Source organism: Dermacentor albipictus, chromosome 6 (assembly GCF_038994185.2).
Source record: "Dermacentor albipictus isolate Rhodes 1998 colony chromosome 6, USDA_Dalb.pri_finalv2, whole genome shotgun sequence".
Taxonomy (NCBI): Eukaryota; Metazoa; Arthropoda; class Arachnida; order Ixodida; family Ixodidae; genus Dermacentor; species Dermacentor albipictus.
In genome coordinates this window covers 143349139-143362155 of record NC_091826.1, presented here as the reverse complement: position 1 = coordinate 143362155, position 13017 = coordinate 143349139, and the positions used below count along the sequence as shown (strand labels likewise).

The 13017-nt window shown below is 51.8% G+C and overlaps 1 protein-coding gene across 14 annotated transcripts in view; it reads right to left on the bottom strand.

Annotated features, from left to right (window-relative positions):
• The window catches only part of p38b (p38b MAP kinase), a 434540-nt gene that overhangs the window by 112075 nt on the left and 309448 nt on the right, over window positions 1-13017 (bottom strand). For 4 of the 14 annotated variants that reach the window (XM_065454297.1, XM_065454287.1, XM_065454294.1 and 1 more), the window contains one exon: window positions 1557-1636. The exons of 9 other annotated variants lie outside the window; for them this stretch is intronic. In XM_065454297.1, coding sequence (XP_065310369.1) covers window positions 1557-1636 — 80 coding nt within the window. Of the gene's footprint in view, window positions 1-1556; window positions 1637-1975; window positions 2125-13017 lie in introns of those variants that run through there. One more of the 14 variants, XM_070541393.1, reaches the window with a different exon arrangement.

The window sequence follows — 13017 nt, the reverse complement described above, 5'->3', positions numbered from 1 at the left end:
TCATGTCTGTTTGCCGTAAATGCCATGGGGAAGCTCATACGCCTGTGTGGCAGTCTTGCCAAGCTTCAGCAGTGAAGCCAAGCTTCACACAAAATTTTACTTTCACGTGCTGTTCAAGGTGGACGACCCATCTGTACACAGTCACCCACAGTAGAATGCGCCAATGCCTTGCAGCAATGGATCTTTGCCCCATGTAGTGCCATCCAGTGGCTGTCGCAGCAACCAACAAAAACACCACAAGTTAGTCCTAGGAAACAGTGCTAGACTCGTATGCCAACACATGCTTTGGAAAATCGCTTCTAGAGAAGAAAATAAATCAGTCATGCAACTTTACGGGTGGAGGATGTGTTTCAAGAAAACGAAATTAACTTGGTTTAATCAAAGTGGTGTAGGAGCCCTCCAATTCTCTTTCGAGCAGTGAAATAAACTTCAAAGCTGTAGTTGCAAGCAAAATGTCAGACACACAAAGTTGACAAGTGCTAGCTGGGAAGCATTCTAGACTCAATTACTTTCACCCGCCAGCCTTCAGTTGGTGGTGAAGAGGGAACAAGAGCCCACACTAGCTCGGCACATATTCCAGGTGTTGGTGCAGCAAAAGGGTAAAAATTGCACAGGAGGACTACATTTTTGAACAGCATGTCATGTGACCTTTTCATCTTCCACATTTGACATGCCGTGCACAGTCCACAGGTTTATTATGTCCTCCAGCCTTCATAACATTTGCCAAGCCCTGCCAGGTATAAACATAAAAAAAGTAAAAGAGTAGTACACACACACACTAAAAAAGAAACCAAAGTCATAAGGGGAGCCACAAGCTGCAAATGCTTTTGCCACTTCCAACACACCTGGTCTCGGCAGATAGAGCTACCATACAGTTCCTCTGAGTTCGGATGCACATGCAACAAACATCTCGCATGCACTATAATTGCACGAATCTGCAAGGAATGCGTTCTTGCAGGCTGTGAAGGTCAGCCCTCATTGTGGCAAAGCCGAAATGGCTCCTGGTGCATAAGAGTGCTAATGTGCAAGAAGGACAGCTGTGCACAAGACTGTCACCGTTAAGCCATAGCCATCTAGCCGGCAAGTGCTTCCACCACCACAAAAACAGCAGGCAAGCCATCTGGTCACACCCTTATTGTTAGCTACTGCTGGCACATGGAGAAATGAGGCTGGCTAATAATTCATGGCATTCAGCAGCATGAAACTGCTGGCAGGAGCATTGTGATTGTCTAATCCTTTCCGATGCCCAACATTGTTCAAAATGCATACCACAGTGAATTAAGGTGCTCAGCTTTGCAAAGCACCACTGAGAACCCATCCCCAAAGAACACGGAGGGAACACTTGGTGCAACAAAAGATGCTTGCTCCAAGGTGGTGCCTGCCAACATCCAGAATGAAGGACATTCAAGCCATGCTACCAGTGGTAACAAATGCCAGGCTCAACATGCAAAATGAAGTTTCAGAAAATTCTATGCCATCAATGACATGCAGTAGAGGAAGAGCCTTCAGGTGTGGAACTTCAGGTGTGGATGACATCATGCATAAGAGGCACGCACCTCCTTGCTAGAGATTTTGGCCAGTAGCTCTCCATCAGGTGTGCCACACAGCTCCATGATCCTGTTCAGCTGGTTTAAGTCTAGCGCCCAGGTAAGTCAAGGGGACACACCGAGGAGGAGGAACCAATGTATCCCAAGTGTGATCTAAGGCAGTACATTGGATAAGATACAAACATCCTATTGCAGAGACATCTGTGTTGCATTTCCAAAAGGACACTGCACATTAATGAATGTCCACATACATAAAACGAACATAAGAGGGACCTCCATAAATGAAGATGTTTGAGTTATTAGGCAAAATATAAACTATGTCACTGTTCTGTCCTCATCACATGCAAGGACCAGTACTTGAGCATTGTTATTATGAAGTTGAAGGGGGAGCCGAAATTACTTTGTTATACTTGTTAATTCGTTATATTCATTATTGCAATGTACTACAAGATATGCCCAACGGTGTGGAAATAAGAACATGGCTTTGTGGCAAGCGGTACTGCTGCACGGGCCCCTGGGATTGCACCGGGAAGATCTTGGAGGTCAGGTCCAGATGCACCTGCCTGTGTGGCACACGCTGCAGAGCAAGAGAGAAGTGAATGCACTAATCTTTCGCAATGCCACAAGTACTCGCGCAGCCAGGCACAGGCAAGAGAAGGAGGTGACAGAGGGGAAGTGTGATAGTGAGCTGTTGCTTGTGCGCAGCTGCACACAATAGTGAGAAAGACCAGTGTTGCGCGACGGTGTATTTGACACAGCAGTGTTGAACTGGGACGGCAAATGAGTGCTGAACCACGCAGAAAGCAATGCACTCAGCATGCAACAGTCAGGTATCTCTCGGTTTCAGAGACGAATCTACTTCTCGGTATAGGCATTGGCAGGACGATTTCACTTCTTTAAAATGAGGTTTTAAATACATAGATCCCTATGAGGATTTCAAGGCCAATTTCATTTACTTTGCGATATCCATTGTTTGACTAGTGATGACTGTTTTCTCCTTTGTTATGTTGAGTGTTGTGCTTACGGGCAGCTGGCACCTTGTTAGGCATTTATATTTGCCTTTTTGCCAGTGTCCTGCACAATTTGTACACGATTGTTCCGATAACATCTATCATGTCTTGTTTCATTATAATGAGCTTCGAATGTATTGCACTTGGATGTTAACTCAGGCAGATCTATTACACATATTTTGGCAAACATTACAGTGGACATCACGAGGACATGCACAGTTATAGAAAAGTTTAAAATGAAAATGATTGGGTGATATAGGCTGATCTCCACATGCTGTACAAAGTTGCTATAGCTACGAATTAAGACATTTCCTTAGGAAATATCGCTATCACACTGTCACTAACACAGAGACCAAATTTCTCAAGTATGTTAATGTAAGCAACATTGTGCAGCAATAGAAAGCGCATCAAATATTGTGGTGCAGATATTAGATCACTTTCTTCTATTCTATGAGTTCTCAAAGTGGGTTCCACGAGCCATTGATAAATTTTCCCTTATTCTGCAACTTGCCAAATGGCTCAGATGGCGAACAATGTGCATTTCTGCCATTTGCAGATAGGTGCCGATAGTGTACGCACCGACGTATACGTCGGTGGGTTAAACGCACGGAGCAGCACAACCCAGTTCGTTCTGGTGCCATAGCTTGGCGAGAGCAGAGCACTGCAAATACACGACGCAATAAGCAAGAACGGTGCTAGCGTTTAACTAAAATAAAGCCATTGAGTCCACATAGTCATCAGCTAAAGTTATGCGCAATATGCGACTGACAGCAACGCCGGAACGCTTCGTGTCTAATTGTACTGTTAAGCGTTTATTCTTGCGTTTATCCCCTCGCATAAAACAACATTTGCGGCTGGCTGCGTGCCTTCATAACTGCGTAGTCAACACCCATGATCCCGTCAATAACCACCACGGTTTCGTCCGCAGTAGTTGCAGCAAACAGTATTTTCGTTTTGACTTGGTGCGTGCATCAGCCGCATGCCTACAAAACTGCATAGTTGCCATCCATGATCACGTCATAATGACCATGGTTTTGTCTGCATTTGTTGCAATAAATGGTAGTTTCATTTTCACTTGGCGCATGCACCGGCCGCCGGCCTTCAGAACCGTAAGGTCGCCGTCCATGATCGCGTCGATAGTGGCCGCAGTGTAGTCTGCAGAAGTTGTGGCAAACAGTAGTTTCTCTTTGACGCAGTGCAAAGCTGTCGAAGATGAACAACACAGGCTATATCGCGATGGACGGATGATTTGTTGGCGACCAGCTCACTGGCAAACAAAACCGAGATGTGCGCAACATGTCTCAGATGATGACACATGCCATGGCCGTGCTGCGAAGGAAGTCGCAAGGCCTTCGCTGCTGTAAGCACTAATCAGTCCCGAGGTGATGAGTATTGCAGCTTTTACACTGCTCTTGTGCAAAATAGAAATAGGATTTGCCAATTTATTCAGTAAATAAAAATGTATTCATTTAGTAAGCAGTGTTTATTGCTTACTTCATGCCTCAATAATTCGACATTCGGTTAATTCAGACATATTTTTCAGTCCCGTAAAATCCGAATTAAGAATTTTTTACTATACTCAATCTGAACCTGGCAACGTTTATTGCTAGAACGTTATCTAGTGAGGCGAGTCTAGCAGTGCTATTGGAGGAATTAGGGGACAGTAAATGGGATATAATAGGGCTCAGTGAGGTTAGGAGGAAAAAAGAAGCATATTGACACGTGTACTTGTCTTTATCGGACGACAAGTTTTGCCGCCTAACAAATGTTATCGCACAGCACGGTACGCGCCTGCATGTATCCGACGTTTCTGGAAAGTTATCGATGCTTCTACCCGGCTGTCTGTTGTCGCCGAACCTTGTGTTATCTGATATCATCGCGTAACGCGAATGGTGTAGAACTTTGTGGAAGGCACGCGGGTCCGAACGATTAGTCTGGAACATTCGAAGACTGCTCTATAAAAGCCGACGCGCTTGACCCGCTGATCGGATTTTCGACGATCGCCGACCGTGTTCGCCGCTATCGTTGTGCTCTAAGTGTAGCCTGTTTTGTGCGCACAGGTTCACCCAATAAAAGTTAGTTTTGTCTATCACAGTATTGCTACTGTGTTCTTAACGTCACCACCACGTGACATCTGGTGGAGGTGCTTTACGTTCATGTACCGGACGCCCCCGACAAGCCGTAATTCAAGCCCGGACCGCAAAGACAACACCACCGCCGTCCCGGAACATCCAGCAAGCCGCCATCTTCAACAGCTGCCCCCGGAGCACGGACTTTTACCTGAGACCAAGAAGATTGTGCCCAAGGCAACTCCAATGGCAGCCCCAGCATCCCCCATCGTGCTGCAGCAGCCCAGGGAACCACCGACGTTCCGCGGTTCCACATTTGAGGACCCGGAAAGCTAACTGGAAGCGTATGAGAGGGTCGCTAAGTTTAACAGCTGGGCAAACGAGGACAAGCTGCGACATGTTTATTTCGCATTGGAGGATGCTGCCAGGACATGGTTCGAGAATCGCGAAGCCACCTTGACGACGTGGGACCTGTTCCAAAGCGGCTTTCTGTAAACATTTACAAGCGTCGCGCGAAAAGAGCGAGCCCAAGCTCTACTGGAGACCAGAGCGCAGCTGCCGAATGAGACGATCGCTATTTTCACTGAGGAAATGAACCGTCTGTTCCGCCATGCCGACCCGGAGATGTCCGAGGAGAAGAAAGTCCGCCTGCTGATGCGTAGTGTAAAGGAGGACCTTTTCGGCGCAATGATACGAAGCCCACCGACGACCGTAGAAGAGTTGCTTCGCGAGGCCACCAGCATTGAGAAGACACTCGAAATGCGGAGCCGGCAATTCAACCGCCGCACGAGCTCGACAAAATACGCCGGAGTTCACTCACTGGCCACCGACGACCTGCGCGAGACCATCAGGGCAGTCGTACGAGAGGAGCTTCAAAGGATCTTCCCTTCATCGCAACCTCAAGTGGCCACAGTCACCGAAATTGTCAAAGAAGAAGTTCAGCGATCGCTCGGAGTTCCCGAGTTACAACCACAATCATCGCAGCCCCAGCCAGAAGCGATGACCTACGCCGCCGTCGCCCGCCGTCAAGGTCCCCCTCCACGACCGCGCCAGGGCCCTGCAACGCCGCAATACTGTCGACCACCGCCGCCGCCGCCAGCACGCCCACCCGTTGCCCAGCGCAGCTACCCGAGAAAGACAGACATTTGGCGAGCCCCCGACCACCGCCCGCTCTGCTATCACTGCGGAGAAGCCGGCCATGTGTATCGCCGGTGCCCTTACCGCGACTTGGGACTGAGAGGGTTCGCCGTCAACGCGCCGCGTCCACAGCTTGGAAAGCGCCCACGTGACATCGCCGACTACCTCGCCGCTACTCAATGGAGCCCTCGACGACCATCCCAGTCGCCGTCACCAGGCCGCTACCAGTCGCCGCTGCGCCGACCATACACCCGCCCAGCCCGGGACCGCTCTGCGAGTCCATATCCGGAAAACTAAAAGCAGCAACCGATGGAGGTGCGGTTGCTGTTCGTCGAACTGACGAAGATCCTCCGCCGCCGACGAAGACGACGAAGAAACCTTCTCGACGACCTAATGACGACACGCCGCAGTCCCGAAGAAGTCGGGAAGCCAAGACTACACCGACGAAAGACGACTTGACGACGCGACGTTCCAGCTTCAGTTCAACACGACGCAGCCGTGATCCGACGCCAAGACCAAACTGCAACACCAGACAAAGAACCACCGACCTCGACGTGCTTCTCGACGGCCATGCTGTTACCACCTTAGTGGACACAGGGGCTCATTACTCCGTCATGAGTGGACACATCGCCGCCCAGTTGAAGAAGGTTAAGACTGCATGGGAAGGCCCTCAAATTCGGACCGCTGGAGGACACCTGATTACGCCGACAGGGATCTGCACGGCAAGAATTACCGTTCATGAGCGGACTTACCCTTCCACCTTCGTTGTCCTCCAAGAGTGTTCACGAGACGTCATTCTCGGCATGGACTTCTTGAATCAACATGGCGCAGTCATCGACCTGAAGTCGAAATCGCTAACGCTGTCACAAGATCAAGCGATACCACCGGAGAGCTCTAGTAGTCACCGTGCCTTAAGTGTGCTCGAAAGTCAAGTCAGCATCCCGCCTCGCTCAAGCATTGTCATTTCAGTAGGCACCAAAATGCCTGCCGACGTAGAAGGTGTCATCGAAGGCGACTAACGTCTCCTGCTAGACCGTGAAATTTGCGTCGCAAGAGGTATCGCTCGACTACACGTAGGGAAAACTGAAGTGTTGCTGACAAACTTCAGCCAGGAGTTCAAGCACATCAACAAGGGCATGACGATCGCGTACATCGAGGAAATTCTGGAAACCAGTAATGCATTTGTTCTCTCGGATTCCGCCGCATCTACCCCGACGACCATGGTTGCCGAACCTGACTACGACATTAACCCAAGTCTCCCCGTGATTAAGCAACAGCAGCTCAGAAGTCTGCTCCGGCGATAAGAAGGCTGCTTTTCCACGTCTTCGAGGATTCGACAAACACCAGTCGTCAAGCATCGCATAATAACCGATGAAATCGCTCGACCACTCTGCCAGAGCCCTTACCGAGATACCGCGAGAATGTGAAGCTATAAGACAACAAGTCAACGAAATGCTGCGTGACGACATCATCCAGCCGTCGAAAAGCCCGTGGGCATCCCCTGTTGTCTTGGTGAAGAAAAAGGACGGCACCTTACGTTTCTGCGTCGATTATCGTCGACTGAACAAAATCGCAAAGAAGGATGTATAGCCCCCTACCACGGATAGATGACGCATTAGATCGGCTCTGCAACGCAAAATACTTCTCGTCGATGGATCTCAAGTCTGGCTATTAGAAAATAGAAGTCGACGAGAGAGATCGCGAAAAGACCGCCTTCATCACGCCAGACGGCCTCTACGAGTTCAAGGTCATGCCATTCGGACTCTGCTTGGCGCCTGCAACATTCCAGCGCGTCATGGACACGGTGTTAGCAGGATTGAAGAGGCAGACCTGTCTTGTTTACTTGGATGACGTCGTCGTCTTCGCCGAAAATTTCGATGATCACCTTAGGCGGCTTGCGACAGTACTAGAGGCCATCAGGTCATCAGGGCTCACTCTGAAGCCAGAAAAGTGCCGCTTCGTTTACGATGAGCTTCTGTTCCTAGGCCATGTCATCAGCAAGTCTGGAGTTTGCCCCAACCCGCAGAAGACAGCTGCCATTGCAAAGTTCCCGCAGCCCATCGACAAGAAGGCAGTACGTAGATTTCCTGGCATGTGTGCCTACTACAGGCGATTTGTCAAGGACTTTTCACGTATCACTGAGCCGCTGACACAGCTAACTAAATGTGACGTCGAGTTCAAGTGGGAAACGCCGCAGGCCGACGCATTTCAAGAACTCAAACGACGCATGCAGTCGCCGCCCGTACTTGCGCACTTCGACGAGCACGCCGATACTGAAATACACACTGACGCCAGTAGCCTAGGCCTCGGTGCCTTGCTAGTCCAGAGAAATGATGGTCATGAACACGTGATAGCTTACGCTAGCTGGTCGTTGTCAAAAGCGGAAGGCAATTATTCTACAACCGAAAAGGAATGCCTCGCCATCGTTTGGGCTACAGCGAAATTTCGCCCGTACCTATATGGCAGGCCATTCAAAGTCGTCAGCGACCATCACGCTTTGTGTTGGCTAGCGAACTTAAAGGATCCTTCAGGACGGCTGGCGCGGTGGAGCTTAAGACTGCAAGAATATTGTTACGTAGGAAGACGCAGACGAAAAGCTATGTGCAAATATATTTACAAGGAAAATACGCTGCGCTTGGCCAAGAGGCGACAGCCCGCGCAAGCTTCGAACCGTCGTCGTCGTCTTCACACTGCTGGCCTTTCGTGATCGCACATATTGTGCCGTAGCACTACCCCCGGCTGCAAAAGCGCCGTCGCGGAGCGACTAAAGATCGGACTCGGAAGCAGTGTAGTAGGCCTTGAGCCTACTGACGTGTACGACATCACTAGATGCCACAGGAGAGGACGAGGTTGAGCCCACAGGAGCGATTTCGTAAGTCACAGGCGTAACCTGGCGCAGCACGCGGTAGGGCCCTGTGTATCGCGAAAGAAGCTTCTCTGAAAGTCCGACGTGACGAGAGGGCGACCACAGGAGCACGAGCGCACCAGGTGAAAACTGTACGTCACGATGGCGGGCGTTGTACTGACACTGCTGAGTGGTCTGTGAGGCAGTAAGTCGAGCACGGGCAAGCTGGCGTGCATGGTCGGCGAGGGCGATGGCGTCGCGCGCATACTCGCTTGTTGAGACCGCAGCAGGAGAAAGTGCTGTGTCTAGGGGCAAGGTAGGTTCGCGACCGTACAGTAGATAAAAGGGAGAAAATCCGGCGGTGTCGTGCCGGGAAGAATTGTACGCAAATGTTACGTAAGGAAGGGCAATGTCCCAGTCATGGTGGTCCTTGGAAACGTACTTGGCCAGCATATCGGTAAGAGTACGGTTTAACCGCTCTGTCAGGCCATTGGCTTGAGGATGGTATGAAGTAGTCAGTTTGTGTTGAACGGAACAGGAACGCACAATGTCAGCGATAACTTTCGAGAGGAAGTTTCGACCACGGTCAGTAAGCAGCTGTCGCGGGGCGCCATGAAGCAAGATAATGTCACGCAAGAGAAAGTCCGCGACGTCAGTGGCGCAGCTGGTAGGGAGAGCCCGAGTGATAGCGTATCGGGTGGCGTAATCAGTCGCGACGGCTACCCATTTGTTCCCAGAGGATGACGTGGGAAAGGGACCGAGCAGGTCTAATCCAACACGAAAGAACGGTTCCACAGGGACTGTGATCGCCTGGAGATGACCGGCAGGTAGCACCTGAGGTGTCTTCCGACGCTGGCAGGGATCACAGGCAGCAACATAGCGTCGAACGGAGCGAGCGAGACCAGGCCAATAGAAGCGGCGGTGGACGCGGTCGTACGTGCGGGTTACCCCAAGATGTCCTGCAGTGGGTGCGTCATGCATCTCAAAGAGCACAGTCTGTCGTAGATGTTGTGGCACGACAAGAAGAAGATCAGGGCCATCAGGGAGGAAGCTCCTTCGGTACAGAATGCCGCCCTGGAGGACATATCGGCGAACGGATGCGTCGGTAGGTGTAGAGCGCAGACGCTCGATGAGTACTCGCAGCGATAGGTCTCGGTACTGCTCATCGGCGATGTTAGCGAAGGCAGACACAGAGAAAATGCCGTCGGCGGTACTACTGTCGGCGTCGTCAGGCTCGTCTACCGGGTAGCGAGACAGGCAGTCAGCGTCCTTGTGTAGTCGGCCAGATTTGTAGGTGACAGAGAACGAATATTCTTGGAGGCGTAAGGCCCAGCGACCAAGTCTTCCTGAAGGGTCTTTCAATGAGCATAACCAACAAAGCGCGTGATGGTCTGTGACAACGGAAAAGGATCGGCCATATAAGTATGGGCGGAATTTCGCAACCGCCCAAACTAGGGCCAGACACTCACGCTCAGTGATGGAATAGTTGCGCTCCGCGGGTGAGAGGAGCCTGCTGGCGTAAGCGATAACACGGTCGTGGCCACGCTGGCGTTGTGCCAGTACTGCTCCAATCCCATGACCGCTGGCATCAGTACGGACTTCAGTAGGCGCAGAAGGATCGAAATGGGCCAGAACGGGAGGCGTTGTGAGAATGTCGATTAGATGAGAGAAGGCAGAGGCCTCGTTATTGCCCCACTGGAAAGGAGCGTCTTTTTTCAAAAGGTCGGTTAGTGGTCGTGCTATGGCGGCGAAATTCCTCACGAAACGGCGGAAGTACGAACAAAGGCCGATGAAGCTGCGCACATCCTTGACACACGTCGGAACAGGGAAGTGCGCAACAGCATGGACCTTGCCTGGGTCCGGTTGCACTCCGTTCGCGTCAACGAGATGTCCAAGGACGGTAATCTGGCGACGGCCGAATTGGCACTTCGATGCGTTGAGTTGCAGACCGGCTCGCCGAAAAACGTCCAGGACGGCGGAGAGGCGCTCGAGGTGCGTAGCGAACGTTGGGGAGAATACGATAACGTCGTCCAAGTAGCACAAGCACGTGGACCATTTGAAACCGTGAAGAAGGGAGTCCATCATGCGTTCAAAAGTGGCAGGAGCGTTACATAGGCCGAACGGCATCACCTTGAATTGATACAGACCGTCGGGTGTTACAAAGGCAGTCTTCTCGCGGTCGAGATCGTCCACGGCAATCTGCCAATAGCCGGAGCGAAGGTCAATAGAGGAGAAATAGCGAGCACCGTGGAGGCAGTCAAGGGCGTCATCAATCCGAGGTAGGGGATACACGTCCTTTTTGGTAACCCTGTTAAGGTGCCGATAATCCACGCAAAAGCGCCATGAGCCATCCTTCTTTTTTACGAGCACAACCGGTGACGCCCAAGGACTAGATGACGGTTCAATAATGTTCTTGGCAAGCATTTTGCGAACTTCTACGTGAATAACTTGACGCTCAGCGGGGGACACTCGATACGGGCGGCGATGAATAGGAGGGGCATCGCCGGTATTAATGCGATGTTTGACAGCTGTAGTTTGGGCCAAAGGACGATCGTTAAAGTAAAAAATATCGTGGTAGGAAAACAGAACGCGGTAGAGTTCGCGAGCGTGCTCGGAGGGCAAGTCGGGGGCAATCATTTTCCGTAAGTCAGCGATCGTACAATTTGTCGACGGCGATGGTAGAGGAGTATCGGATGAAGTGTCGTCTACTGCAATGGATGCTACGGAGTGATCCTCGAATGAACAAAGCTGGGCCAAAGACATCCCACGTGGCAGCACTTGTGTCGTCAAGCCAAAGTTGACCACTGGCAGGCAGACGCAATTCGCCGTAATAGATAAAACTGTATGGGGTACTGTGATCCCGTGTGTAAGGAGGACGTCTTGCATAGGAGCCGCGATGTAGTGACCGTCGGGGACTGGTGGGGATGACACTAGGTCAACGTAGGTCAGTGCCGAAGGTGGCAAGCGAACGAAGTCGGCGGAACTGAGGCGACTGGGGTGGGGTTCAGCAGGATCCAGAACAGGCAGGTCAAGGCGGAGAGTACTGGCGGAACAGTCGATGAGAGCAGAATGTGCGGAGAGGAAGTCTAAGCCGAGGATGATGTTGTGGGGACAGTGGGCGATGACTGTGAATAGCACGATTGTTGAGCGATCGGCGAAGGAGGCGCGGGCGGTACACATACCAATTACGGGGGCTGTTCCGCCATCGGCGACACGGACAACAGGCGTCGTGGCGGGCGTGATAATTTTCTTGAGCCGGTTACGAAGGTCAGCGCTCATTACGGACAAATGCGCTCCAGTGTCTATGAGAGCAGACACAGAAACACTGTCGACTTGCACGTCAAGAAGGCTCAGATGAGTGGGCAAAGTCAGAAGAGGATTTGGCGGCGTAGGGAGCAATGCAGCGTCACCTTGAGGCGCTGCATCATCTAGTTTTCCGGCTGGGAGCGGCGTCCGAAGGGAATCGGCGAGTAGGAGCGACGGGGCTGGGGAGAGCGAGATTGTCGTCGTTGGGGCGAAGGCGAACGAGAAGAGGGGCGGTTCGTTGCAGGAGAATCAGTGGCGGCATTATCGGAGCGTGCGGCATAGGGACGAGAAGGGCCACTTGAGGGGCGAGAGTAGGCAGTATAAGCAGACCGGATCGGGGAACTCCAGCGACTACGACAGTACCAAGAAATGTGCCCGATTCGATGGCAGTGGAAACAAATAGGCTTGTCGTCAGCAGTGCGCCATTCAGATGGGTTGCGGAAACGTGGTGGGTAAGAAGATGCGGGACAGGGCGAAATGGAAGAAGCCGGGCGGGTATCAGGGCGATGGGCCGAGCAGATGGTGTGAAGACCCATGTTTTCAAACTCCTGGCGGACAACTGCCTGGATCAGTGAGACCGTGACTGCAGATGTGTTGGTGGGACTGGAGTCGAAGGCAGCTGGATAGGCGGCCTCGATCTCACGCCGGACGATCCTGGTAACATCGGCAGTGCTGTTGGGACGAGGAGCGTCGGCACAGGAAGATGTCGCTGGGGTGTTGGGCAGACGGGCAAACTGCTGGTCAATACGTCGGCTTTTGGCGAGTTCCAGGCGGCGGCACTCTTTTATAACAGCATCCACCGTGCCTACGTTGTTGCAAACGAGCAAGTTGAAGGTGTCATCGGCAATGCCTTTGAGGATGTGGGAAACCTTGTCTGCCTCAGTCATGTGGGTGTCAACTTTGCGGCACAGAGCCAAGACGTCCTGAATGTACGTGACATAGGGCTCTGTTGACGTCTGCACACGGCCGGAAAGCGCCTTCTGCGCGGCAAGTTGTTGACCGTAGGGGTTGCCGAACAAGTCTCGAAGCTGTGTCTTAAGTGAATCCCAACTGGTGAGCTCATCTTCGTGCGTGCGATACCAAACTCGAGGTGTGCCACCGAG